Consider the following 27,579-nt stretch of genomic DNA (forward strand, 5'->3'; position numbering starts at 1 on the left):
GACAGAAAGGAGGGGAGGGAGGGAAAGGATGGAGGGAGGGAAGGAAGGAAAAGAGGAAGGGAGGGAGGGAGGGAAAATACTAAAGAAAGGAAGAAAAGAAAAAAGAGACATTGTTTCTTTTCACCAGCCATCACCTACAAGAGACATGTCTAAGTAGCTAAAACTCCTTTTCCTAACATCCAGTCTCACTGGTATTGTGCAAATGACTAGTAAGCAGGAACTTGCTAACAGATAATACGTTCAAACTGAATCCACTGGGCCCTTATCTCCCATTTGAACATTCAAAAAGCATATTTAAATGCAGCTGCTGAGGAGATTAATAAAGCTCTTCTGGTGAAAAGTCACACTTTCTAGGTGTGTCTTCCTGAGATGAGGCAGCAAATGGTGTACATGAAAGGGTGCAGGCTTTGGCTGGTAGTTTCTGTACAGGCTGGACTGCTGCACCTGCAGTGTCACTTTACTCATGCACAGTGCAGCTACTTCCTGCAGCAGCAAGCAACTGTTGAAGCAGAATAATAGAATAATTTTAGTTGGAAGCGACCTTTAAAGATCATCTGGTCCAACACCCCTGCAATGAACAGAGACATCTACAGCTAGACCAGGGTGCTCAGAGCCCCTACATGCTGACCTTGAATGTCTCCAGGGATGAGGCATCCACCACCTCTCTGGTAACTTGTTCCATTGCCTCACCACCCTTACCGTAAGAAACTTTCTTCAACATAAATCTCTCTTCCTTTAGTTTGAAGCCATTTCCCCTTATCCTTTCACAGCAGACCTTGCTAAGGAGTCTGTTCCCCTTTATATCCTGAGAGGCCACTATTTGGTCTCCCTGGAGCCTTCTCTTCTCCAGATTGAACAGCCCCAGCTCTCTCAGCCTGTCCTCATAGGAGAGGTTTCCATCCCTGAGATCATCTTTGCAGCCCTCCTCTGGATGCGCCCCGACAAGTCTGTGTCTCTCCTGAGTGGAGGACTCCAAATCTGGATGCAGTACTCCAGATGAGGCCTCAACAGCACAGAGTAGAGGAGCAGGATCACCTCTCTTACCCTCCTGGCCATGCTTCTTTTGATACAGCCCAGGGTATGGTTGGCTTTCTGGGCTACAAGGGCACTTTGCTGGCTCATGTCCAGCTTCCCATCCACCAATAAAAATAGCTTACAGTACAGTGCAGACTTTTGGGCTTGCACATGAGCAATTAGAAATGTTCAAATTTACTTATTGTTTCTAGGCAAACAGTATGCATCAATCATAGTCAAATCCAGCATTTGTGAAAGGCAACAGAGACTATGTGTGAGAACAGAGCTCCACGTGATTTGCTTATTGATGTGTATGCCTTTATGGGCAATTTTATTTTTTAGTGGCTTTCAGTGTAGCAGCCACCTTCAGACCAGAATTTTACTGTGAGTTTTCCCCTCTGTTCAGCCTCATGTTCTCTCTGCCACTTTGCCAGTCCCACACTCTCCTACCTCCTAACCCAAGCGAGCACATAGATGTTGTGATCTGAGCTGTGCATGTCCTGCTCGGGACTCAGAGAAACCTCAGAGGAGCAGGAGCTGACTTTCCATCGGTGCAACTCACTAGCTGATACATGGAAACTAACCCAAAATGTGTCCTCTCTCTTGGAATTACTTCTTACTGGACTCTCTTCCTTGGGCTCCACAGCAATACTGAAACTCTTGCTGTTAGAAGATGCAGATGCTTGTAAACGAGCTTTAAAAATGAGCAAGTTGTGATTTGATCACTGATGATTTATAATTTGACCATACTTAGGTATAGTTCCTCTGGGATGGCAAAAAAGATACAAATAGGCAATCAACATCTATTAAGTGTCTGCTACAAAGCATATTGAAACCAGATCACTGTAAATACAGGATAAACAGAAGTTTTCAAACAGGAAGAAACAGCATCTTTTTTTGCTTGTCTTGATACTGTTGAAGTATCAAGACTGAATTTTTTTGAAAATACCCGGTCTGGGATAGACAGGTCACATTTCCTGAGATAATTGCAATTGCTAAAGTTTGACAAAGTTTAGCAAAATTGAAAGTAGGGCCCTGAAATGGAAAATATCAGACTACCATAGTGACAGCTTAGTGCTGTTAATCTAGACTTTGAACATAATAAACACGGTTTTTTCATGTTTTTTTTTTTTTAATTCATCTTTACATGAGCCTGACTTTAACTTAATTCAGATGTGTTCATCTTTGCATATGCAACTGGCTTGTGACAGACAAGATGTATTGCTTGCTTATCTTTTCTGAATAGCAAGTATCTACGTCATTCTCTAGATGAGATTTTTCCATCAGGCTGCAATCCAGAGGCAAACCAAAGCAGACAGCTGCCAAGCCGTGGGCTCTGCATGGGATGAGTCACAATTGTGCTGTATCTGCAGGCTGCACCAGTTTGTCATGAGGAAGTAGCTCCTGAGCAGGTACAGTCTCTGCATTTCACTTTCTCATTTACAGGGAGCTGCTAACTTGCTAGATTAGGAATTTGATTTGTTTCAAAAATGAATTTTCCACTGTGAGCACTTAGGATAGCAGTTATCCTGCGTTCATTCTGTAACAGCAACAGCATCAACAGCAATCAGATTTTGGTGATGGCTCAGAGGATCATTTAAAAAGCTGCTCATTCTCAACTCCAGAACAAATAACACAGCTAGGGGACAAAATTCTCTTCAGTCACAGCTGTGAATTCAGAGCAAAGCTGTGGAGCTGTTCCAAGGCTGTGATGACATAGAGTGGTCTGGCTGGATCCTGTGTGCTTCCTATCTCCCTCCTCCATTTGCCTTTGCAGTGGAGGTGGTGTTTGGAGGCCATCTACAAATTGGCCATGGTCATGAGTTCACTGTTGTGGGACTGCTGGGTGCTCAGGGATGGCAGAGAGGCACAGAGGGCCTGCTTCACTCATACACAGTGGCTCAGGGAATTCATTGGCCCTTCTGGGGAGAGTCCCGAGCTAAAGGTCTCTCTGGGGAGCCTCCTGCTGCTGCAGTCAGTGGGAGCAGTGTCTGCTAATAGCAGGGCTATGGAGTATTTACAACCCTCCCTGTGCAGAGGGTTTCTTTGTTTTAGTTGAATGTGTTTTGCTTTGTTGCAGAAAGATTTTTGTCTTGCTGGATTCTCTTTCTCCTGTGTGCATCTCAGAGAGTTGCATTTATATTGTTTTGGGGGTTGATCTTAAAAACTGCACTTTAGGAAATTGCACGAATGTCATGTTTCTCTGTATAAACAGCTATTGGCAAGGAATAATGATGCTTTGGTTATACACTATGGAAATATATCTAGAGGTTAATCAACTCATCCGTTCTTCTTTAAATTCCTTTGCTATAAATCTGGTCTAACTTCAGATTGTCCGCAGTGGAATTACATCAAGTTTGCAGCAATAGCATTCAGTTTAGTAGTTGGTACATCTTTTCATTTAACCCAGCTTGTGAAATACTTGTTTTGAATTGATGACTCACTGGGAATTTGTGCATATTTCCAACATAAAAATGGAAACATAAGAAAAAAATATTTATGTTTTTTTCCCCTGAGAACTTCATAAATGACAAGTGGAGTTGAATACTTTCAAAAATTCTCTTCAGCCACGAGGGTATATTATAGCCTCAAGCAGTTGGTTTTCCTAGCATGGCTATCCTTAGAGAGACCCAGTTTTTAAAATGAGCCATATGGAAATGAGAAACTTTTTTCTGTCTAGGTAGTAAGTCAAAAACAAAAGGAGCAGAGTTGAGTTGCTCGGAGCATAGATAGGCCTTCCAGCCTCTGCCCTGATTGTGATGGCACTGGGATGCTGGAGGATGGAGGAGTTTGGCTGATTGATGCCAGGTAGCTGCTCCTGAAATCTGAGTTGCTTTTCCAGATCACACTGTGCATTTTTTCTTAGTTAGTGAACTCTTTCTGTAGCAAGCAAATCCTTAAACTATAACACCCTAGTCCTCAAGGAAAATAAAGGAAGTTTGTTTAGATTTTTGTGGACATAACATAATGAAGCAGCTAAACAACTTCATGGAGTACAGTTAGCAAGTTGGCATCTTAACCTATGTTGTTGTGTATCTCCCTGAGACACCCAGCATGAGTGGGCTTTAGCTAATGCTACCCACATTACCAGTTTTTGATGCCCAGTAACACCCCTGTTTCAAAGGATTGTGTGGTCCTTTGTGGAGCATGAAATTAATGACCCTCATCAGTGACTCCAGTGCAATCAATATTAGGAGTTTACTTTAGACACCTTTTTACTAGCTGTATTTTGCAAATAGCTGTAAAGTGATTAGGCTGTCAGATTAGACCTGTTTGCTCAGTAGTGTAAGCACAACTAGGCTGACAAATGCACGTCATGGCAATCTGTGTGTGGTATACCTTTTCAATGTAATGTTGCATGCTGCTTTAAACCACCTGTAGATATTTGCTATATTTTAGGAACTTACAGAAGAGAGATTACTTGATGATTTTTGTTTGCCTCCTGGTTAATCTTGAGCTGCTCACAAAATGATCACAGTGCTTAATTAAGCAAGTAAACATATTCCAGATGAATTCAATGTATCTATAAATAAGGTTAAGCAAAGACGATTAGATGACAAAATAAATAGTTAAAGCTTCTGTTCACATTGAAACAGAGGGCCAAGAACTCCATTCATTGCACATAATAACACAATAGTTATCAAGCAATATGCTGGGGACCCTGGAGGCTGCTCTGGATTGAGTGCCAGTCATCTTAAATTCATGCTATCCAGAGTAGTTATGATGATGAAGAGGCTCACCTGTGTTTTGAGATCATGTTTAAAAGGAAAGTGTGCCACTGACTGAGCAGAGAACAAATGAGCAACAGGAGCAGACTTCTACTTAGTGTCAGGAGATAAAGATAGGAGGGCAGGTTTTTAAAAGTATGCTTCTTCGTATTTTCATTTTAGTGGTGTCTGAATTGCTGTACTTTTCAGACTTAAAATCATAATGCTAGTGCTATTGAACATAATAGGATAATATTCTTTATTTTTCATGATAATAAAATTTTTCTCTTAATTAAAGGAAACCACGATGAACGCTGCTTGCCAAGTGCTAAAGTACTTTCATGAAATGCTTTTGCAGAAATAATAGCCTTGCAAAACAGATGAGTTATTACACACACAAGAGAACAGCAATATTTGCACCCCAAAGATGCTAATAAAGAAGCAGATAAATGTTCAGAAAACAATTCCCTGTATCTGTCCTTCGCTAACACAGTATTATCACAGCAATTATGCGTAGTGATGCTAAATGTGTTCGAGAAATCTTTAGATGTTTAGATGTGGGGAAATATTGGTGGTAAGTGGATGATGGACTGGATGATCTTGGAGGTCTTTTCGTACCTTGGTGCTTCTATGATTCTATAATTCTAAACTACTACCACTGAAATAAACCAGAGCCTGACAGTAAAGATGTTTGCTTAAATAGCAGCTAAGCTAATGCTTCAGATTAGTCAGGCTATTCAATTACATTTTAGCAGTACAAGGTCAGAAAACTTCATTTCTCCACTCAGATTTCTTTTCTTACATGCCTGCTTACAGCTCGATCCTGCAAGATTTTACAGAATGACTTGATCTGGCCAGGCAGTGCCATGTGTCTGAAAACCAGGGGCTCAAGGAAACATTTTGGCTTTGCCAGGTGAACAGCAGGTCCAGCTGCCACTGTGAGGACAGGATGGAGTGCTATTCTGGTGTGGGGACCCTCAGTTGTATAGTTTATTTTATCAAATGAGATACATGCTTTGAGGGAAGTCTAATGAAAAAAAACTAATTCTGTTAAAAGTTCAGTTACAAAATCATCCCTTGTAAAGTAAGAAATGTGATTTTCGTATACATTCAACTAGTTGAAGGTGTTTATGATTGTCTCTTTATTTCTTCTTGCAGCTTCCTTCACAACAAAAAGAGGAAACAGCTGTAAGTGCACTTCAGCACTAGGACAAGTCTGTACCACATAGCAGCGTGGATTTGATCCCTCAGTAAGGATGCAGCTCTGCTGTGAATCTGTAAATGGCTCTTGTGTGAAGAGCAATTGGTCAAACAGTATCCGTATTTCTATGTATATCTTCATGGTTTGCATTATTCTGACCACAGTGATTGGAAATCTACTGGTTATCATCTCAATATCACATTTTAAGCAGCTCCACACGCCTACCAACTTCCTGATAACTTCCATGGCTACGGCTGACTTTTTGCTGGGATTCTTCATCATGCCTTGCAGCATGGTGCGCTCTGTTGAACACTGCTGGTATTTTGGGGACTTCTTCTGCAAGATTCACACAAGCACGGACATTATGCTGAGCACGACTTCCATCTTCCATCTTTCCTTCATATCCATTGATCGTTACTATGCTGTGTGTGACCCTCTCAGGTACAAATCAAAGATAAATGCTTTTGTTATCCTGGTCATGATATTGGTAAGTTGGACTGTCCCTGCTGCTTTTGCTTTTGGGATGATCTTTCTAGAGTTAAATTTGCTAGGGGCAAAAGAGATTTATAATCACATCCATTGTGCAGGAGGATGCTTGGTCTTCTTTAGTGAAACTTCAGGTGTCATCACCTCCATAGTGTCTTTTTACATCCCTGGATTAGTTATGCTGTTCATCTACAGGAAAATATACTCTATAGCCAAAAGGCAAGCAAGATCCATTGATGCAGTTAGCAAAAGGAAGAAAAGATATGAAACAAAGCACATCTCATTCTGCAGAGAAAGAAAAGCTGCAAAGACATTATGCATAATAATGGGAGTATTTCTCATATGCTGGAGCCCATTCTTCTTCTTTACAGCAACTGACCCATTTATGAATTATGCAGCACCTCCTATTCTCATTGACGCTTTGGTTTGGTTTGGTTATTTAAATTCTGCATTTAATCCCATTGTTTATGCATTTTTTTACATGTGGTTTCGCAGGGCGTTAAAGACTATTCTGTTTGGAAATATTTTTCAACAGGACTTGTCAAGGACTCAGTTATTTTTAGAGTAACATCCTTTACATGGCTGGCTTAACAGCATTGATATTTGCCTGCAACTCCAGGAGGCAGGAGCTGGAAACGACAGAAAAAAACACCTATTTGTTTGCTCACTTATCAAATTTGGTTCAAGCAGATAAGTGACTATTTTGTTTTGTCTCCTTTCATTCTAGACTGGGAATTGTAGGTATGTAGTGTTTTGATTTTAGCTATTCATATGACATATATGGAGCAATTTATTAACTGCTTTTCTTCATTAGGAAGTGATTCCTAAACAACAGATTAAAAAAAAAAAAAATTCTGTATATTTGCCATCCTCTAGAACTAATGGAAAAGCCTTTTGAATTTTTAGATGTTTTTGAGTAAAATCCCAAAATTTTTATGTTTTTCCCTCCCCTTCAGTATGTGTGCAGAAGTCAGAGTATCCTAATACACAGCCATGTCAATACACTCCAAGGAGGGAGGATGGGACAAGGAGAAGCCATGCTGTTCCTTCTCTTTACATTTCAATTAGTGTTTCTCACTTTTGTGTTTATCACTTACAGGCTTTGCCACTTATTGAAGACAAAAATATTTTAAATAAAATCTAAGATATGGAAAACATGTCATAAGAAATGAAAAGCAATTCTGAATCTGACATTGCCTGAAAATGATACTTTCATAATGAAAATTCAATGAATTCAATGTAAAATATGCTCACATTTGAAAGAGGCAAATGGACATCCACCAACCACATCAGAACTCAGGCAAATAAGTCAAAAAATAAAACATGGTTACCAGCTGAAGAAGGCCCACAGGCTGTAATTTTCTCTAATTTTTTTTTTTTTTGCCTACAACCTGGCTTTTCTAGAATTAACGTATCACCAAACAGAAGGGAATAACACTTCTGGCCTAATCCTGTGACATCTGGTTGGAGCATGGACTAATTCTGGAAATGGACAGTAAAAGATTAGTACCTGAGAAGTGCTATGGTGAAATTGATGCTTTGATGTTGAAGTAAGAGCTATGCTCAACTGTAAATGTTGTCCATTTGTGTTGCTGGGGTAAGCACACACTCTATGTGTATCTTCTTTTTTGTGCTCTTAGAGCACTGTTGCATTCTGCACTTAGAGCATAAGAGTTCAGTGATACTACATTTCAGCAGAGCAAAAAAACAACCAACAGAGTCTGAGACCCCTTTACAATGTCATTGTGTAAGTTAGTACACTCCAAAATGATAAAAAAAAAGGAACGATGACTGAAATATGCAACATATCAGCTTTGTACTGTGGAAGATAATTCTTAATTGTGACAACATGACTACTTTAATACTTTATCTCAGAGAAATAAAGTATTTGCATTTAAAAAATCTACCTTTCCAAGAAATGAATGCATAGTTCTCTTTCTCTTCATCCCATTGAGGTCATCCTGATGCAGTTCATTTTCTTATGTTTCATGTTGCTTTCTGAAGTGAACGGTGTGATCATTCAGATATATTGATCTCTCTTGAAATGGCAGTTTCACAACTGCTGCCAGGTGATATCTTCTTTCTTTTGGTAGTGTTATAGATTGAATCATAGAATGGCTTTTGTTGGAAGGGACACCAAGGATCATCAATTTCCAACCCCCCTGCCACAGGCAGGGCCACCAACCTCCAGATCTAGTACTAGATCAGGTTGCCCAGGGCCCCATCCAACCTAGTCTTGAACACCTCCAAGAATGGAGCATCCACAGCCTCTCTGGGCAGCCTGTTCCAGCACCTCACCACTCTCTCTGTGAAGAGCTTCCCCCTGATGCCCAATCTAAACCTTCCCTCCTTGAGCTTAAAACCTTTCCCCCTTGTTCTATCACTATCTACCTGAGTAAAAAGTTGATTCCTCTCCTTTTTATAATCCCCTTTTAAATACTGGAAGGTTGCAATGAAATCTCTTCACAGACTTCTCTTTTCCAGGCTGAACTAGCCCAGCTTCTTCAGCCTGTCTTCTTAGGGAAGGTGCTCCAGCCCTCTGATCATCTTAGTGGCCCTCCTCTGGACCCCCTCCAACAGCTCTGCGTTTTTCCTGTACAGGGAGACCCAGACCTGGACACAGTCCTCTAGATGGGGCCTCACAAGGGCAGAGTAGAGAGGGACAGTCACCTCCCTGTCCCTGCTGGCCACCCTTCTGATGGAGCCCAGGATACCATTTGCTTTCCGAGCTGCAAGAGCACACTGCTGGCTCGAGTTCAGTTTTTCATCTACCAGGACCCTCAAGTCCTTCTCTACAGGGCTCTGCAGGCAAGTGGTGTTTCCACATGAGGAATGTTGACCATCTGAGAGTTTCTATGTATATTTAATAAATTCAGCATATGTTACTGTAGTCCTTTCAAGAAGCAAAAGGGGACATTGCCTTTTCCCCTTCATCCACTGTATAAAAACCTCAAGAATGTGTGGCAACACCAGAGACAGCCTTCTATTTGCAACTCTTAAAAATGTGCACACAGACCACAGCTTGAACCTTTCTTCATCTTTCCCTTTTATGCCATGTTCTAATTTGTTCTTTCCTCTTATTTTTGTGTAGGGGGTTGTTATAAATTGTGATTTTATAATAGGTTTATAAATAACCTCCTCAGCCTAAGGCAACTGAAATGTTACTCCTCTGAGTCTTTAACTGACAAAAGTATGATCTCATCTGTTTATCTTGCTTTTCGCTGGTAATCATTGGCTTCTAGATGACTGTCCAACACTTATGAAGGCTGATGGTAATCTAAATCTAAATTTAGACATCTCAAAAGCAGTACTTTTATCTACTTTAGTCATTTGCAGCTCTTTTTATGCTCACTGTAGAAAAACCGTTACCTTCAAGGGTATTTTATCTCACCACCTTATCCATTTTTAGGTGAGATTAATTGCCACTGTAGATGCTTCTTTTCTTACTAACAAGAAGGATCTTCTAGTGGTTGCAGACTAGTGGTCTAGTTGGTGCAGAGTCTGGCTGGAGACCTGTAACCAGTGGTGTCCCCCAGGGGTCTGTGCTGGGTCCGGTCTTGTTCAACATCTTCATCAATGACCTTGATGAGGGTATAGTGGCAACCCTCAGCAAGTTTGCTGATGATACGAAGTTGGGAGGATTGGCTGACATGCTTGAAGGCTGTGCTGCCATTCAGCGAGACCTGGACAGGCTGGAGAGCTGGGCAGTAAGAAACCAGATGAGGTTCAACAAAAGCAAGTGTAGGGTCTTACACCTAGGGAGGAATAATTGCATTCACCAATACAGGCTGGGGGATGAGCTGCTGGAGAGGAGCTCTGCAGAGAGGGACCTGGGCGTCCTGGTGGACGACAGGTTGGCCATGAGCCAGCAGTGTGCCCTCGTGGCCAAAAAGGCCAATGGCATTCTGGGGTGCATTAAGAAGAGCGTGTCCAGCAGGTCGAGGGAAGTGATCCTCCCCCTCTACTCTGCCCTGGTAAGGCCTCATCTGGAGTACTGTGTCCAGTTCTGGGCTCCCCAGTACAAAAAAGACAGGGATCTCTTGGAAAGAGTCCAGCGGAGGGCCACAAAGATGGTGAAGGGCCTGGAGCATCTCCCCTATGAAGAAAGGCTAAGTGAACTGGGTCTGTTTAGCCTTGAGAAAAGACGACTGAGAGGGGACCTGATCCAGGTTCATAAATATCTGAGGTGTGGCGGCCATAGCGGTGAGGCCAGTCTCTTTTCAGTGGTACGTGGAGACAGGACGAGGGGAAACGGACATAAGCTGCAGCATAGGAAGTTTCGCATGAATGTGTGTAAGAACTTCTTCACGGTGAGGGTGACGGAGCACTGGAACAGGCTGCCCAGGGAGGTTGTGGAGTCTCCTTCTCTGGAGATATTCAAGTCTCGCCTGGACACCTACCTGTGCGACCTGGTGTAGGGAACCTGCTTTGGCAGGGGGGTTGGTCTCGATGATCTCTAGAGGTCCCTTCCAACCCCTACAATTCTGTGATTCTGTGATTCTAGTCTCTAGCATAAAGTTTTAGGCAATTTTGATACAGTTTTTAGATAGCTTAGATGAAGACTACTTGGCATAGATGGATCTCACATTATGGAAAAGTGGGTGTGTTCTTGGGACACCAAAAAAATTGCATCGAGGCCAGTTTTCTGAAACTAGCAGTTAGACAAATTCTAAGGACCAACTTTTGACTAGCAAGAACCCTGAAACGAGTCATTGGATCTAGGTAGTGGTCCATAGAGCTACTATTAGAGGTTTGCCTGAATAGCTGCAGGTGGGAGAAGGTGGTGGGACAGGTGGATTGTTGAGTCCCAGAGGCACACATGAAGTTCCCTGAGGTCTTGCCCTAGAGCAAACTGAAAGTGAAGCAGGTCACAAACTGTGAGCAGCTAGTAGGTAATCTTGACTTACCAGGGAGTGCAGAAAGAGAGACCTTCGCTTAGGATCACCTTAGCCATCCCATGAACATTGTGCAGAAGATCATAAAACATCATGGCTGCACAGAACCATCACAGACAAGTTATGGAAATGGTAGAAGAATTTTTCACTGTGTAATCCAACAGCTCTCCTAAAAGCTAGTCTGGCCAAGATGTCACCAACACTAATAAATTGCAAAAGTAACAAGGGATTTCCACTCTCTGGTGACCTTCATCAATATCTAGAAGTCACTTCTCTTCATACTTGACCTATAAGTCAATTCTGTGCACAACCCAGCTCAGAAAATTTCAGAAATAACTTTTTTTTCCTCTGGTATCCTGTTACCCAAAGGTGTCACTTTCCCAAAGTGCCTCCTTGCCTTCTGTTTACAGAGTGTCTTCTCTGACAGAGCAACTTTAATGAAGTCCCACGTTACTTTCTCTCATTAGCTCTAGTCACAGGTAGCACAAGGTTATTTCTCAGTGTGAAAGGGACATACAAGTGAGAGGTGTTAATGAGACCATGGGGTCTCTATTTAAACCTGAGTTTTTGATAAACTAGAAGAGCAGAAAAAAATACCTCTTGCTGTTGTCCAATCAGATTATCAGTTAGCTTTAGTGATGTAGAATGTACCTGACTACAAAGTGACATCATGTAAATGAAGTGCAAAGGGTATTGTTAAACTACTTATCAACACATTTAATTAGTGACCTTATTTAACACTTCCCAGATGTCTACTTTTTCCAAAGCAAATGAATCTCCAGTGGGTGATTTCATATGTTTTAACTTCCCTGAAAACTTCTGCAAAGCAATTATTTCAGCATTATGAAAGGATCTGTTTTGTTGGTAAACCCAGGTCTATTCATTTTGCCAGTGAAAATAGTTTGCAATGCTACCTCCTCTCATGCTTTAAACAGAAGTGACAGGTTTCTTGCAGTAAGTCTAGGATATAGAGTCACCTGTTGCCTCTGTCTTGGTAGCTGTAGCTTGTGTTTTGGTTGTTTTGACACATTATTGCAGCCTGTGAATTGCAACCTCATTTGGCCCAATGCACAGTGGTCCCAGCTCCAGCTAAGCCTCATGGCCTGCCCCTTGGTCACCAGAAGTGGCACAGGGGAAAAGATGAGTGCTGACTACCCAAGCAGAACCCTTCCAGAAACCTCACAATGAAAGTATCGCTCCAAAATGGAGCATTCTTAACAGCTAGATGAAAAAGTGTGTTAGTGCAGTTTTCTAACAGAAAAAAAATAAGCTCTCAAACTGTGTAAATTCTGCAAAGTGTATGGCTTTCCCTAGATCATTAAGTCATCCAGGCTGTACACACTGTACGTTTCTTACATACATTACATAAATACTCATTCAACATAGATGAGAAGAACAGAAATGCTAGATACAGTCAAACACGAGATATTTAGTGTTCCACAAAAGGCTTTTGCTTGAACATTTTTTCTGATCATCTTAGTTATCTACAGTCTTTAGTCTAACTGCATCATCCAATGACCTAATACAGAAAAAGACTATGCCTGGCTCTAATCTCTTTTTGAGTAAGTTTTTTCCATTAGGCATGGCCCAAATTTGATAAATATCTGTGATGTGAAATGACTGACTTGGTAGATAGCAGCATATATTGTCTGCCCTGACTTGAGTACAGTCTTGGCACTGTATCCCATTAGTTCTTCAAATACCAGCTGCTGAGATATGGACTGGATAAGCATAGTTGGTTGAAAGAACAGATTGAATATTGAGAGAATGGCCAAGAGGTTGGATGGTGATCAGTGGCTCAAAGTCTAAACAGGAGTCAGTGTTTGTTTCACATGTTCATTAGTGATCTGGATTATAGAGTGCCCTCAGCAAGTTCGTAAATGATACAAAATTGTGGAGAGTGACAGAAGAGGGGTAATGTTGCAACCTAGAGTGGCACCTGGAGTACTGGGTCCATTTCTCTAATCCTCTGTACAAGAAAGGCATGAACGAAGTGAATACAGTCCAATGAAGGGTCACAATGATTAAGGGGCTGGGAAATGAGACAACGAGCACAAATTGAAACACAATGTGTTCCATCTGAACATCAGGAAACACTTTTTAATTGTGGGGGTGACCAAGAAAAGGGACAGATTGCCCAGAAGACTGTGGAGAATATTTACTGTAAATATCTTCGTGCTTGGATTTAAGCACAGCTCTGGTCAACCATCTCTAGATAGTACTTCTTGAACAGGACAGCTGGACGCGGTGACCTTCAGAAGTTTCTTCCAATGTCAATTATCCTGGGCTCCTGTTATTTTATGAAATTTAATTCCTATCATACTTACTAATTCTTACATAGTGTTATTTAGCCTCATTAAATTAGTTATTTCCAACTAAATTCAATTTCCTTCTTTTCTTTTAAGTTTGTTTAAAACATTTTTTGTTCTTCATGATCTTCATAACCTTCACTTTAAATCAAATGTTGTGCATAGATAATTGAAAATATTTGTGTGATGTATGCACTAGCCTTTGTAAAACAAATTAATTTCCTAAGAGATCAGATCTGCAAGCAATTTAGGCAATGAGAACTCCATAACCCCTCTAGATATATGGACTTTTTATTTCTCATAGATATAAGAGAAGTTATTCTCCTTAAGCATCAAGTAGTCACAGCATACTGACTAAAAGATATCCATCAGTTAAGGAGAGAGAACTGAAAAACGGAGTGTAGTGTACCTTATACTCTGTACTTTCTCAGTTACCAACAGGTACTGAGAAAGCAGTCATTTGAGAAAATTTGAGATGATATTTTATGCTTCTTTGTTGTGATTTCCACTTCACTGAAGTCATCTCAGGGTAATAAGAGAGGTTCATCTTCACAGTGCTTTATTGGAACCAATCAACATTTAAGAACATCAAGGAAATAACAAAGTGCAAGATGAAGCAAAACAGGCAATATTTAGATTGTGCTATCAATGAAAATCATGGCTACACAATTTTCTCTCCACACTGCCAGTGCCATTCTGCAGTAACCAGTATGATTAGTTCTCAAAGACAGCTTCTAAGATCCATTCAGCAACCTTCCTTCAACCCAGTTAAACAGATTGTTTCATAAAGGTTTCAATTCCTGTAATTTGTTAGTTGTTGTTAAACATCTCATTTCTGAAATATATCAAACTGTTCCACCATTGCAGTCTGCTGCACCATGCTGAAAAGAGAACCACTAGTGAGGTGCATGGAACACTGCTTCCTGAAGGTAATGGTTTTTGAAGCATAGCCTAATTTGTTGGAAATCTAATATAATTTGGTCTGCATAGTTTTCTGCAGGCTTATATTTTAGTAAATTCAACAAAAGACCAACTATGTGAAGCTTGCCTATTTCTCAATTACTTAAAAAAGGGTTTCTAGATATGCTTGTCACAAAAATCCTATCAGAACTCAAAAATAAAATATTTCTACTGTACGCAATGAAAAAGAAATTATTATTTTTGGAGTTAATAAATGATTCTGTTTTGTACTTGCATTTTATTATCAGCAGAACGTTCCCTCATTTATTTGCCTTTTAAAACAACTGTCAAAAAGGTAAACTCCATTAAATGTCCTAACATTTTCCTTATTTAATTTTAAAAACAATGTCCATTTTCTGCCCTCTTTTCATGACGTACTGTATTAGTCAATAAGAATCCATCCTCCATATGCTGAATCTTCCATTCATCCATACAAGTTTCACTCAGCATCAACATCTAAATATCCTCCTCTGACCTCAGGAGACTCAATTTATTCATATAAGTAGTGAATTAGTTTTGTCTTTTCTTGTAAGAAAATAAATACTTCTTTTGTTGGGTTTTATTTCTTTTTAAATGGGAAGTTGTCCAATAACAGATGATAAATTGTTCTAAAATAACGCTTCTTTTTATACATCTTTATTGTTTGCTAAAGTATGGGGAAGTTCCTCTTCTACCTTGTACAAAAGCTACTGCTACAACTAGCATGAGAGACAGTGCTGTTCCCAGTCATTAAGTTACAAGATGATAATCTTAAATTTATTACATATTTTATTTCTAAGTTTCATTAGAAATAGTAATTATTTAAAAATGAAAGTTAAGGAGCATTTTCTGATACAGTAGATGAAAAAACATTACATCTTCCCTTCATCTTAAACTTTAGTATCACTTTTTAAAGACTAGTTTTAATAAGGCTTATATTTACCTTAACTCACCAAAGCAGTTCAGTAATGCATGACGGTAAATGAATGGAGAAAAGAGAAATAATGGTCTTGGGATTTCAGATACTTGGCTATGTTTATCTCCTGTTGATTTAAATCCCTGAATTATACAAATATTTTTAACTTAAAAACTCCTGGGAATTAAGTATTAAGCCATAAAAGAAAAATAATTTCCTACATTTCACTAAACTGAACCATGGTATAAAGATGGTCTGCCTTTTACAGACATTGCAATACTGCAGAACAATAACAAAGCAAGAAAACATCTACTTAAAGAATCTACTGATGATACTAAAACAGATTCAGGTAGTATTAGTCTATAAAACAGATGACTATTTAAATATTTTGGTGCTCTCTTTCTGCATTTTCTTCATTTCAAGGTGATACCCATTGGAAAATTCAGTGACTTCATATGTATTTATTACAGCTGGACCACAGTTTACTTCAGGAAACAAGCCAAGGCTGAACCCTTCTAGATACTGAAACTATAATAACTCAAAACAAGCATTGAAACTGATTTCACTGTTAATACTTTATAATCCACAAAAGGTGAGTTTAGAATGATTAATAATTTGAAAAGGGGGAGCTGGCAGCTGATTTTTGATTCACTAAATGAGCTTAGAATATAGCCCACCAACTGAAATCTCCAGGAAAGCTGATGTGATGACATAGTGTTTCTCCTTTAGAAAACATCAGTGTTCTAGGATTGAAGAGACAAAAAAATCCTGTACAGTATTTGGAGACTGAAGTGAACCTGGGTTTCTCTGTCTACGCATCTTTTTCTTCTAATGTTTTAGAATGAGTGATATTAACATCTATTTGAAAGACAATCAAAATATTTTACAAAGTAATCTAGATACAAAAGAATGCATAAAGTACATTTGATGCTGTATTATAGTTCAGTTAATTTAGAAGATAATTAAGCTTCCTTTCAACTGCTTTTTTATATATTATTTGCAACAACTAAGCCAAGAGAAAATGTGTCTCTGAATTATTGCATTCCCCTCTGTAATTTATTCATGCTCTTGTCTAACTTTGTCTTGTCTTCTCACATTAGGACATGGAACCTTTTGGAAATTCGTGAAAATTATATCTACTTATGGAAGTACATACCTAGTAGAAAAATTGATAAAGGATTATTATGTTTTCCATGAACATCTCAAGAGATTTTACTGACTGCTCTGAGTTTGGAAATAGGTCCTGTTCTGACAGCTCTAGGTCACCAAGAGTACGAGGGGTATTGTATTTCTCCATAACTGCAGCCTTCCTTCTCACTGTCTCAGGGAATATGGCCATTATTTTTTCCATCTTGTATTTCAAACAGCTTCATTCTCCGACCAATTTTCTCATCTTATCCATGGCTGTCACAGATTTCCTGTTGGGCTTTGCCATAATGCCCTACAGCATGGTGAGATCTGTGGAGAACTGCTGGTATTTTGGGATGATGTTCTGCAAAATTCATTACAGTTTTGACCTGATGCTCTGCTTGGTTTCCATTTTTCATCTTTGTTCCATTGCAGTGGATCGTTTTTATGCAATCTGCCACCCTCTGCATTATGCCAGCACAATGACCATGGCTGCCATAAAACAAATAACAGCAGTGTGTTGGTCAGTGCCAGCTGCATTTGCTTTTGGTCTTGTTTTCTCGGAAGCTTATGCTTCTGGAATCGGGGGCTATGAAAGCTTGGTCAAATGCTCTAGCTTGTGCCCTATTGTGTTCAACAAAGCGTGGGGGATTGTTTTATTTACAGTTGGTCTATTTGCTCCTGCTTGTATTATGTTAGGGATCTACATTAAAATTTTTGTAGTCTCCCAAAAGCACGTACATGTGTTGAGCCAGACACACAAGCACAGAAAAAGTGATATGAAAAATGAACTTTCTAAGAGTAAAGACAAGAAAGCTGCCAAAACTTTGAGTGTTGTTATGTTGGCTTTCTTTGTATGCTGGTTTCCTTGCTTTTTTGCAATCCTACTTGATCCATTTTTAAATTTCTCTATTCCTTCCCCTTTGTTTGATGCTCTAAACTGGTTTGGTTACTTAAATTCTACCTGTAACCCATTAATATATGGCTTTTTCTACCCATGGTTTCGGAAAGCTTTTAAATATATTGTAACAGGCAAAATATTTAACCCTCAACTTCGTACAACAAAACTTTCATCTGAAGATTAGTCACAGTAGTATATTGTAGATTCTACAACTGACACCAGTTCTAAAGGTGAAGATTTAACAATGACTACTTGGTATTCATAATTCAGTAAATTATCTGAAATGTACAATATGAATCTCACAATTCAGTACTGTAGAATTATCAAATATTCCCTTAATAAAATCAGACACTTTATATTTTGGTATTTTGTTGCCACCCCTGCTGACTCTTTCTGCCTTGATTCTGTTTGAGAAGTTAAATTTTTCTAGAATCTCTGAATGAGCTATTTCAGGAAGTATACAGTCTATAAACACAATATTTCATCTAATTCTGCATGCATGCAGCAAGCCTTTCTTGAGGTTCACCATCAATAATTTCCTAAACTGAATACATCCCAAACCAGTATAGTTATAGTATTTCCAACCTTTTGTGACTAAGGCATTAGTGTATAGATGTATATTATCTGCTGTAATTACCAATTTATAGAATTTCAGTGTAATTTTGGCTCAAAGTTGCTCTTTTCCTTTGAAATCAGTGGAATCAGATTTGCAGCATTTATCCCCCATAAGCATAGTACACAGGAATGAGAGTGCTACTCACACTTTATGTACATCCCTGTGCTTTCTTAGCTTCCACGTCAGGCTCCACGTGCTACAGAATATTCCAGCCAAGAACTCACACAAGATTCACTCCAGCAAACCTGAAAATGGAACTGAAGCCTCTAGCTGTGGCTCTGTGGTGGTGCAGACTCACCATACCACTCTACAGTCTCAGTGTAAGCCACCACTGTGCTTTTACCTTTCAAGTGCAGTGAGTTTGGATGATCAGGCACTCCCTGACCATAACTGAAACTCAAGCTCCTTTTAGCCTGACCTGAAAGGCACCAGAAATGTACAGCCTGAGAGTACCAGAACTGTACAGGTAGGAGAAGATTCCAAGATTGATTCACCTGAATTCTAGCCAGAAATTGAAAGATTTCTGATTAAACTTAATTATCTCAAGATCTTATAAATTCTGCCCTAAGTGAAGAACCCCACTGTGACTAGCTTACCAGATAGGAAGATCCTTGGGCATGAAACTGAACTCAGAAATCTCCCTTGGAAATACCCTGTTTGTAAGTTTCATGTGAGCCTTGCCATACTTGAACTTTTAACTAAGTTGATGTATTTGATTGTAGTAAATTTCACTGAATCATTACATTAAATTGACTAATGATTAAATGCTGATTAAATGCTAGTATGAATCATACAATCTAACCTTGTGACATATTGTAGAAGTATTTATAAGCCCCAAATTGTTGCTAAAACCCAATGTTGGATAGCCATCAGTCCGCTACTGGCTCTCACCATTTTAAGCACTACCAAAAAGCAACCCTCGTGTTTATTCACTTTTTGGTTTATCACAGCTGTACTGGTATGGCACAGCAGCAATGGCTGTTCATTTTCTTTTGCTGGAATCTTTTAATGATCTTTTGATAACCTGAATACATTCTAGTTTGGATCTGGTAAACCCCAATTTCAGCCCCACTATTAAACACTTGAGGCAGCAAAGAGACGGAAGGTCACAGGCTTGTCTGGGATGGTGTGTAAGACTCACTTTCTAATAAGAAAAACAAAAAAACCACGAGGCAGTGGATGCAAATGCTCTCTTTGTGCACCATTGTCAGTAGCTGAAGAGTCAGAGCAGAGAACAGAGCAGGTCTGGGTGCCAGAAAAACTTAGGCACCTGTAAGCTGGATAACAAATTGTCCATTTCACTGCTCAGTATGTGTCCAGAGACCAATGAAGACCTCTAAATGAAATACCAAGACAGCGGAAGTGGTGCTCAGGGAGAGCAAGGATGCTGAGCCACAGGTTGCTTATGGCCAATGGCTTGGCTCTGGAAACCTGGATCTCTTTAACATAACACAAACCTGATGCCTAGATCTCATGCTATTGACTCATGTTTGTCTAGACTCAATCTTATTCTGCTGCTGCAGTTCTTTCCTGAGGGCCAGCTCTGGAGCAGCTCTGGTAAAGTGTAAAGGCATTTTACACAATGGCTTACTGGCCAGGGTACTGTCTAGAATGACATCAGAAGATGCAGAGACTTTCTGCCGCTCCTTTGGAGATTAATCCATTGAAATTTGCAGTGCTTGAAGGGATATGTAGCATCCTCAGTGTGCTGCTGTCAGCAGAGAGAGTTTCATGACAGATGATAGGGGAGACTACAGAAGCGGTGTCACAACCAGATGTACCAGGCCATGCTTGCATATGGTTCAATGTGGTTGCTTTAAAGGAAATTCTGTGCCATCAGATCAGTCAGTCTCTATGTGAAAATAAAAATGAGCATCTGCAGACAGCACAGGTGGAAGTCCATGAAGGATTTATGTTGAAAGCTAACCACATATCCTTTAAAAGGATCTTCACAATGTTTGCAGTCATAAGTGATCACCACTGTACTCAACTATTGGGCAGGTGTGTGTTAATTCCTCCTGCTACTTCAACAGGAATGTGTTCATGGTAGGTATCCAATTAAGTTTGTGGTTCTGCATTAAAGCATTTCTGAAAATTTTTCTATATATTAGATACCTAGCTGGTGACACATGATGCAGTCAAAGACATTTTAAGTAATAATTTCTGGACTTCTTTAACATAGCGTGTAAACAGTTCACAGTCAGCCCAATATATTACACCTACATCTCTTCCACTGCAAATCCTCAGAAAATGACTTGTAGCTATCTGTGGGGCTTCAGTGTCTCATGTCCTTGGGTGCGTTTGGCGTATGCCTTTGGATGTTGAAGGAGTATCTGCTTAGTCTGCCTGCAGCTGGATCTGGACTACTGGAGTAGTTTTTCCGGACAAGGTATCTTGCAGATCTATCACAGGGAGGGGCTTGCAGGATACAGTGCTGTTTGCTGTTCCACCTGCTCATAAACAACACAAATGTAAAACCTGGTGCTAAACCAAGCAATGTTCTGCATGAAATCGGGGGTTGCAGAGTAATAGGTGGTTTTTGCAGACCATGCCTGGTAGTCTGGAGGTGAACTGGAGTATCTGCAGTTTTTGCTATAACACTCACCACATTAAATTCTATGAGGTACACATTTATATTTGGATGTAAGCAGTGCAGATCTCTTCAAGACTTCCTCTCTATAAGTATCATGGTAACCTTTTCCTCTGAAAAACGTTAGCCCTTTACACATTTTTTCATGTTTTATTGCAAATTCTGTGAGGCTGTTCCTTTCCTTGGGACAGCAACCAGAAGCATTGGGGCTTCTATTTTTTTTTTTTTTTTTATCTGGGAATGATTCCAGCAGGAGCTAACATTGCCTCGGAGGGAGTGGAAGCAGTAGTATGTGTGTGTCTCTTTTTTCCATCGTTTGTGTCACATCCCAACTAAACTGTGTGAAAGGGTTTCCTTCCCCCTTGTGGAGTCCAACCGCAAAAGCAGTTTTAAAGAAAAACACTGACATTTGTATTTTGCTTTTGTTTATACAGGGACAAAAATAAAATAAAATTGAATCCTTAGGTTTCAAAAACACCACGTGAACATTTTGTAATATATAGATGGATTTAATTTTACAAGATCTCTGCTGATTTTTATTTTGTGCCTTAATAGTGTAGAGCATTTAGGAGGTGTTTAGCACCAGATCACTGGCATAACAGGGGATCTAGAGGCACAGAGGTATGTTTTGGAGATGAGCAACAACACAAAAATCCAAACGGCAATTTCCTTGAGATACTGCCATAGTATTTCCAAAATTAATGCTCCATAGTCAGTATCCCATCTATAATGTCTTTAACAAAGATCTCCCCATTACCAATACAGACTGAGGGATGAAAGGATTGAGAGCAGCCCTGCCAAAAAAAAAGACCTGGGGGTAATAGTGGATGGAAACCTGGACATGAGCCAGCGATGTGTCCTTGCAGCCCAGAAAGCCAATCACATTCTGGGCTGCCTTAAGAGAAGCGTGGCCAGCAGGCTGAGGGAAGTGATCCTTCCCCTCTCACCAGTGGTGAGAATTCACCTGGAGTACTGCATCCAAACGTGAAGTCCTCAGTCCAGGAGAGAAGAGATATATGTGGTACCCAGTGGAGACCCCTTTCTGCAGTGAATGGCACCTTAGTACGATTTTAGACTGCATTGGGTGAGAATTTACACAACGTACATTTCAGCAAAGTCTGCAGTAATGATGAAACATTCATACATGGTATGCAGACTTCTTCACAGACAACCACTTCTCGCCATTACAAAGGAGAATAGGTTCCATTACAGACAGAAGATTGGAGTTTTAGGTTCAGCAGTGCAGCGTAGGCCATTTTAGCAAGCCTATCACCTTCTCATTCTTTATTTTCTGTTTAAGGATACCGGACTCATTCTTTTTGAAACTGTGAGAAAAAAATTCACAGCATAGAGGCAATGATGATGGCTGTCCTAGTCCATAATCCATTGAAACTGCCTTGTTCTATTTTAAGGAGTTCAGACTTAGAGGTTACCTAGAAAAACTTAGAGCCCAAGTACAGCAGTTTCAATAAAAAAGATCTTGGTCTATCCATGTCTTCACTGCAGGAGTTTGAACTATGCCAGATAGTACACTTTTCCTCCTACATTTTTTGTGGGCTTTTTTTCTGCTGACTACTAGGCTATGTAGTACTTTCAACAAAAACTCAGTTTGAGATTATATCCAGCAATTTTGTCTGAAAGAGGAAGAGGAAAGGGAAGAAACATTTTGAGAATGATTGGCATTTTTCATTTTATGATAGCATTCTTACCTTCAGAGTTGATACATGTTGATAATCTCTTCCTGTTTCAAGCTATAAAGGCATAAATTGCCACTGTCTGAGCCTTTTCTTAATCATGAGATCTTCCATGCAACCAGACATCAAGCAAATTATGTGTGCAGGAAGGGCAAACTGAGATTGTTCTGTTACACATCAGTCTCTTTCAAGGTGGCAATAATCACTTCAGAAGCACCATGATAGTTAGCTAGCTGATGGGTATTTTGACAAGTTCATGATTCAAATTCACTTAGAATTTGAATGACAAAGCAATTGAGTGAGAATGGAATCTATTACATATAAAATATAGGAAGAATGAAAATTAATGGGAATACTAGAACACAGAGTACAAAAAAGCTATTGGTAATATTAAAGCTATCAAAAGGTTCTAACGATCTAAATATAAATGCTCGTTTATTAAAACATGGACATAGGAAAAGGAGAAACATATCTCTTTGAAATATGTCCAGGGTAGTGCAGTCCTTCACTGAACTATGCCTAATTTATACTTTAATGCACTGGGATTTTTAATGTCCACATTGGTCATGGAGGCCTCCATGGGGTGAGGGTCACTGACACCCCAGGATGAGCTAGCATTAGCTGCATCTTCTTTCAGAAGCATGCTGAGAAAGAAAATACAGATACTAATCTTGAGATAAATCTTCAGAGATTCAACAGCAGCTGAGCATTTGTGTGCTTGAACAGCTTTTCAGAAAATGGCAATTTTTGCCAAATACACAACAGTCCCGCTATGCCCCTAAGGTATAATAGCCACCTACAGGGACACTCCATCTGGCTTATATAAGGCGTTGACTGATCTCACATTTTCCACTCAGACAATGGATGTACTTGGAAAAGGATTTCAATACACTGCAGTACAGCTCCCGTAGCATGGAAAGAGCTATTTCACTGTAAGTATTCCCAATTTAAGAGCTTTGTTGATGCTAGGAAGGATGGGAAAGGTGACAATATTATCCAGCTATTACAGCAGTCATTTTAAGAAAAAAGAATACACTGAGGAGAATATGATGTTTTTAACTATAGCTGTTAAAAACTATGCCATTCAATTATTTGATTTAGTAATTCCAGATTACTAAAACAACCCATTATAATCCACTGATATCTTGTATTCGGTACAGCTCAATTTAAAACTTAAATAACTTAAATGTAAAGCTTAAATAGCAATGTCACAAATATAAAACAGTGGCAATCTTTAGGACATACAGTAATACTTGTGTTTGTCTCGCTGAGTATTTGTCATCACCTCACCAGATATCCATGTATATGCCCATAGCTAGGAAATGTAGCCTGAGAAGTGTGCCATGCAGGTTTTACTTTTGCAGTGAGATGTTACTTTATAAAAATCACTTCTCAGTTTCTATTTAATAAAAAGATTCACAACTAAATTGGAACTTCCTTTCCAGGGAAATTCACAAGAATCAGTGTGCTATGATATTGGAGTCAGCTTTAAAATATTCCATGAGCTTTGGCTCACAATGCCTGTTACTCAGCAGTATTTTTCCTTCTATGGCAGAACTTCACTTTGGTTATTACTTACACAGATTTGCCGCATTCCCTACACTACTCACAGTATCAGATGACAGAAAATCAAGTCAAAAATGCAGGAAAATTGTTGCAACTAAAATTGAACACGCTGATCTGAAGCTTCAGGAGATACAAAAGTGATATTATAGGCTCATTTTTTTTCACTTGAGTTATGCAAACTGTTCAATAGTTTTAATAAAAATATTTGATTAAAAGGCATCTCTCCTTCTAATCTGCCTTTTGAACACCTTTTTGCAGGTAGTCATTTGGCAGCTCCACTGGAAGCTGAATCCTTTTCCAGGCTTGTGCCTAACCCGAGCAGGCACAGGGCCTGCCATGGGCTCAGCCCAGGGTCGTAGTGCGGAGAAGGGGATGCTCATCGCCTTGTGCTATGAGGTGAACGGCTCCTGTCATAGAACCCTGCATCCCTTTGGGGTGCAGCTGGCCATTTACCTGGCCTGTGCCTTAGGCATGCTCATTACAGTGCTGGGGAACCTACTCGTTGTCGTCGTTGTTTCCCATTTCCAAGCCCTGCACACTCCCACCAACTTTCTGCTCCTCTCCCTTGCCTTGGCTGACATGCTCCTGGGATTGACCGTGCTGCCCTTCAGCACTATCCGGTCTGTAGAGAGTTGCTGGTATTTTGGAGATGATTTCTGTAAACTGCACACCTTTCTGGACACACTCTTTTGCCTGACCTCCATATTTCACCTGTGTTTCATTTCCATAGATCGGCACTGTGCGATCTGTCACCCTTTGCTCTACCCCACCAAGTTTACTCTAAGAGTGGCCTGCATGTGCATTGGGGTGGGGTGGGCAGTCCCCGTGGTCTACACCTCTGTCTTCCTGTACACTAAAGAGATTGCAGAAGGGCTGGGCCATTTTTTGCAAGATGTACCCTGCGTTGGTAGCTGCCAGCTGCTGTTCAATAAGCTCTGGGGGTGGTTGAATTTCCCAGTATTCTTCTTCCCTTGCCTCATAATGATAGCTTTATATGTAAAAATATTTACTGTTGCTAACAAGCAAGCCAGATTGATAAACAACATGAATAAAAGTTTTGGGGCTCACCTACACAGAGGAGCATCCAGAAGTGAAAGGAGAGCAGCAAAGACTCTTGGGGTAGCTGTAGGAATCTATCTCCTGTGCTGGCTGCCCTTTACTATTGACACCATGGTAGACAGCCTTCTGAATTTCATCACTCCTCCAGTCCTATTTGACATCCTCATTTGGTTTGCATACTTTAATTCTGCCTGCAATCCCTTGATCTATGTATTTTCCTATCATTGGTTCAGGAAAGCTGTGAAACTAGTCTTAACTCAGGGGATCTTTTGTTCCAGGACATCAAGAGTAGACTTGTACCAATAATGACCAGACCCTTCTTATGAACCATGGAAAATATTTTAGCCTATGTTTAGGCATTCCTCATGAATATTATGGATCATCCAGCTAGGTAGTTTTTTATTTTTCCTAAAACAACTGGCTTGGGCAAATCTCAGGTTTAAATAGGCACGCTGTTCTGTGAATAATTGTCCACAACATTTATCTCAGCACACACGCCTTGTTAGTCTTGACTTTGCTATGTGATGTGACAAGTGTTTGAAACTTGTCTATAGTCAGCTGCAAAACAGGACACCATCCATACTGTTTCTGAAAAAATAGCTGCCTGTCTCTCACGATACCTTTTGAACAGACAGTTGTTTATTTGGTTTTTTAATAAACAAAGTAGATGATGTTGATTTAGTAAGTTACAAAGGGTGTATGCTAATTTTTAAGTACAAAAAAGTATACAGGCAAGACAAAATCCTAAACTATGGTAGTGGCCAATAGCAGAGGAAAAGAAATGTCAATCTGATACTTTTAACTTGATTTTCCTAACCTGCTACTGAGCCAGATGTTACGTATGGGAAATGCATCCTAAATTCCTTGGTAGAATCTCTTCAAACCCATGGAATAAAGATACCTGTTTAGTCAGAATGTGCAAAGTGACTGCTCCATACCTTTAATCTTACTGTCCTTCTTTGTATCTTTTCCATTCCTACTGTGTAAAGGAAGTAGAAGAAGGGGACAGAGGGAGGAAAGGAGTTACATGGAGTATTCAAACTGTTAATAATTTTAGTGTTTTTTTTTCTTTGCTGTCGTTCTTTTCCCTAAGATTCCTCATGCTTTTGTGTTTGATTGATTGATCCCAAAGAAGTGAGTCTGCTTACAGACATAACATATGCTTAAATACTTGAACTGCACATAAAGTGTCAGTGCAATTTCTTAGATTTCTTCAGCTATGTTTATGTTTATGTGATTTCATAGGCCAATTTTAGATCTGTAGACAGCTGTGAACTCTGTTCAGGAAGCAGCAAGCTGAATGGTAAAATTTTGTACTATACATAATGGAGTTATTTTCTACCTCAATGTTATGACCATTTTATCAAGAAAAAAGTGTAGCAAGCAATAGTAAATCTTTTATAAATAATTAATAGGCATCCAAATAATGACTGTAATAATTCATCATTTTATTCTGTTAATGGCATGTGAAACTATTATTAGGTTTCAATGTTGTTTGAATTATTATTGTCTTCTAAAGAATGTCATTTCATCTTATATTCAGCTGCATATTTTCTATATGACAAACATTGAAAGAAGAAGAGACAGCTACATAAAGGATGTAACTAATAGCAAGAGACCAGAAGAGACCCAACAATTTTCTGAAAAGAGTGATTAATTTTTTACTAAATTCAGTAGGCAATTGAATCAATCCCACCAAGAAGAAAAGAGAGGAATTTCACAACTGATACTCTGTAGGAAATCAGGGCAATAAAGCGATTGTTGTAGCACCTATATATTTTAACTATGTATGTAATAAACTAAATGGCAAAACTCCTTTTGCTCTTTTTTTATCATATTGTTAAGATTTCTGCATGGCAAGAGTTTCCTCAACTAGCAAAAATGAGTTATTGCTTTAGGATTTTGTAACCTGTTCTGACATCTGATTATTTCAAAACTTTTTACTGTTTGTCAATACTCGTAACACCCCAGTCAGAAATATATATATATATTGGTATTCAAAATAATCAAAGCTCAAGCTTTACAGAGGAAGGAGAAGAGTACCTAAGAGTTCTTCTCGGGGTTGTCCTGGAGAGTGACAATAAACAGTCAATGTTTTTAAGCTAAGACATTTACGAAGCCCTATGTCTGTAGTTAAGAGTGTCACTCTCTATCGCATCCTTCTCTGAGTGTCTGATACTCCCCCCGTTTGTTGTATTAATCTTCATTGTTTCTTAGGATGGAATACAAAGACTTTTCTACTGTTCTTCTGTCTACTCATTCTGTAGGAAAAGGTAAAAACCTCACACCCTACTGCCTACATCTATAGACTTTGTACAGTTAGCATAGCATACCAAAGCCAGCGACCAGGCTAAAGAAAGAAAAGCAGAATCAGATTCTTAGGCAAATACAGGTGACACAATATCACAGAAATATGTATGAAATCTATATATTTAAAGTCTTAGATCGTGGCTTGAGTTTCAAGATGAAGGCTCTTAAATTTAATGTGCATAGGTGTCTATGATTACAGTGTCTAAACTGATTATAGTTATAACCAGAATGGCTGTCTAAGCTCTGCC

At 39.5% G+C, this 27,579-nt stretch overlaps 3 protein-coding genes across 4 annotated transcripts; all 3 read left to right on the plus strand.

Moving 5' to 3' along the window:
* The first annotated feature begins 1,069 nt into the window (after window positions 1-1,069).
* TAAR1 (trace amine associated receptor 1) lies at window positions 1,070-8,544 on the plus strand. Its single transcript, XM_019613007.1, has 2 exons — window positions 1,070-2,426; window positions 5,880-8,544. The coding sequence occupies exon 2, from the start codon at window positions 5,978-5,980 to the stop codon at window positions 6,974-6,976; it is 999 nt and encodes a 332-aa protein (XP_019468552.1). The 5' UTR covers window positions 1,070-2,426; window positions 5,880-5,977; the 3' UTR covers window positions 6,977-8,544.
* On the plus strand, window positions 7,921-19,019 carry TAAR2 (trace amine associated receptor 2). Of its 2 annotated transcripts, XM_010707374.3 has the most exons (4): window positions 7,921-8,005; window positions 14,480-14,541; window positions 15,938-16,059; window positions 16,568-19,019. In XM_010707374.3, exon 4 carries the CDS (start codon window positions 16,652-16,654, stop codon window positions 17,678-17,680), a length of 1,029 nt encoding a protein of 342 aa, XP_010705676.1. In that variant the 5' UTR covers window positions 7,921-8,005; window positions 14,480-14,541; window positions 15,938-16,059; window positions 16,568-16,651; the 3' UTR covers window positions 17,681-19,019. The 2 variants fall into 2 exon arrangements, with proteins under 2 accessions (XP_010705676.1, XP_031408359.1); XM_031552499.1 differs by having other exon boundaries at window positions 14,480-19,019.
* Window positions 19,020-21,527: 2,508 nt separating this feature from the next.
* Window positions 21,528-26,798, plus strand: TAAR5 (trace amine associated receptor 5). The gene has a single exon (XM_010707376.2). The coding sequence runs from the start codon at window positions 24,299-24,301 to the stop codon at window positions 25,325-25,327; it is 1,029 nt and encodes a 342-aa protein (XP_010705678.1). The 5' UTR covers window positions 21,528-24,298; the 3' UTR covers window positions 25,328-26,798.
* The last annotated feature ends 781 nt before the right edge of the window (window positions 26,799-27,579 follow it).

Source organism: Meleagris gallopavo, chromosome 2 (genome assembly GCF_000146605.3).
Source record: "Meleagris gallopavo isolate NT-WF06-2002-E0010 breed Aviagen turkey brand Nicholas breeding stock chromosome 2, Turkey_5.1, whole genome shotgun sequence".
NCBI classification, from domain to species: Eukaryota; Metazoa; Chordata; class Aves; order Galliformes; family Phasianidae; genus Meleagris; species Meleagris gallopavo.

Bases quoted from the DNA above. Each gene is read 5' to 3' on its own strand.
- TAAR1 (XM_019613007.1), top strand. From the start codon at position 5,978: ATGCAGCTCTGCTGTGAATCTGTAAATGGCTCTTGTGTGAAGAGCAAT.
- TAAR2 (XM_031552499.1), top strand. From the start codon at position 16,652: ATGTTTTCCATGAACATCTCAAGAGATTTTACTGACTGCTCTGAGTTT.
- TAAR5 (XM_010707376.2), top strand. From the start codon at position 24,299: ATGGGCTCAGCCCAGGGTCGTAGTGCGGAGAAGGGGATGCTCATCGCC.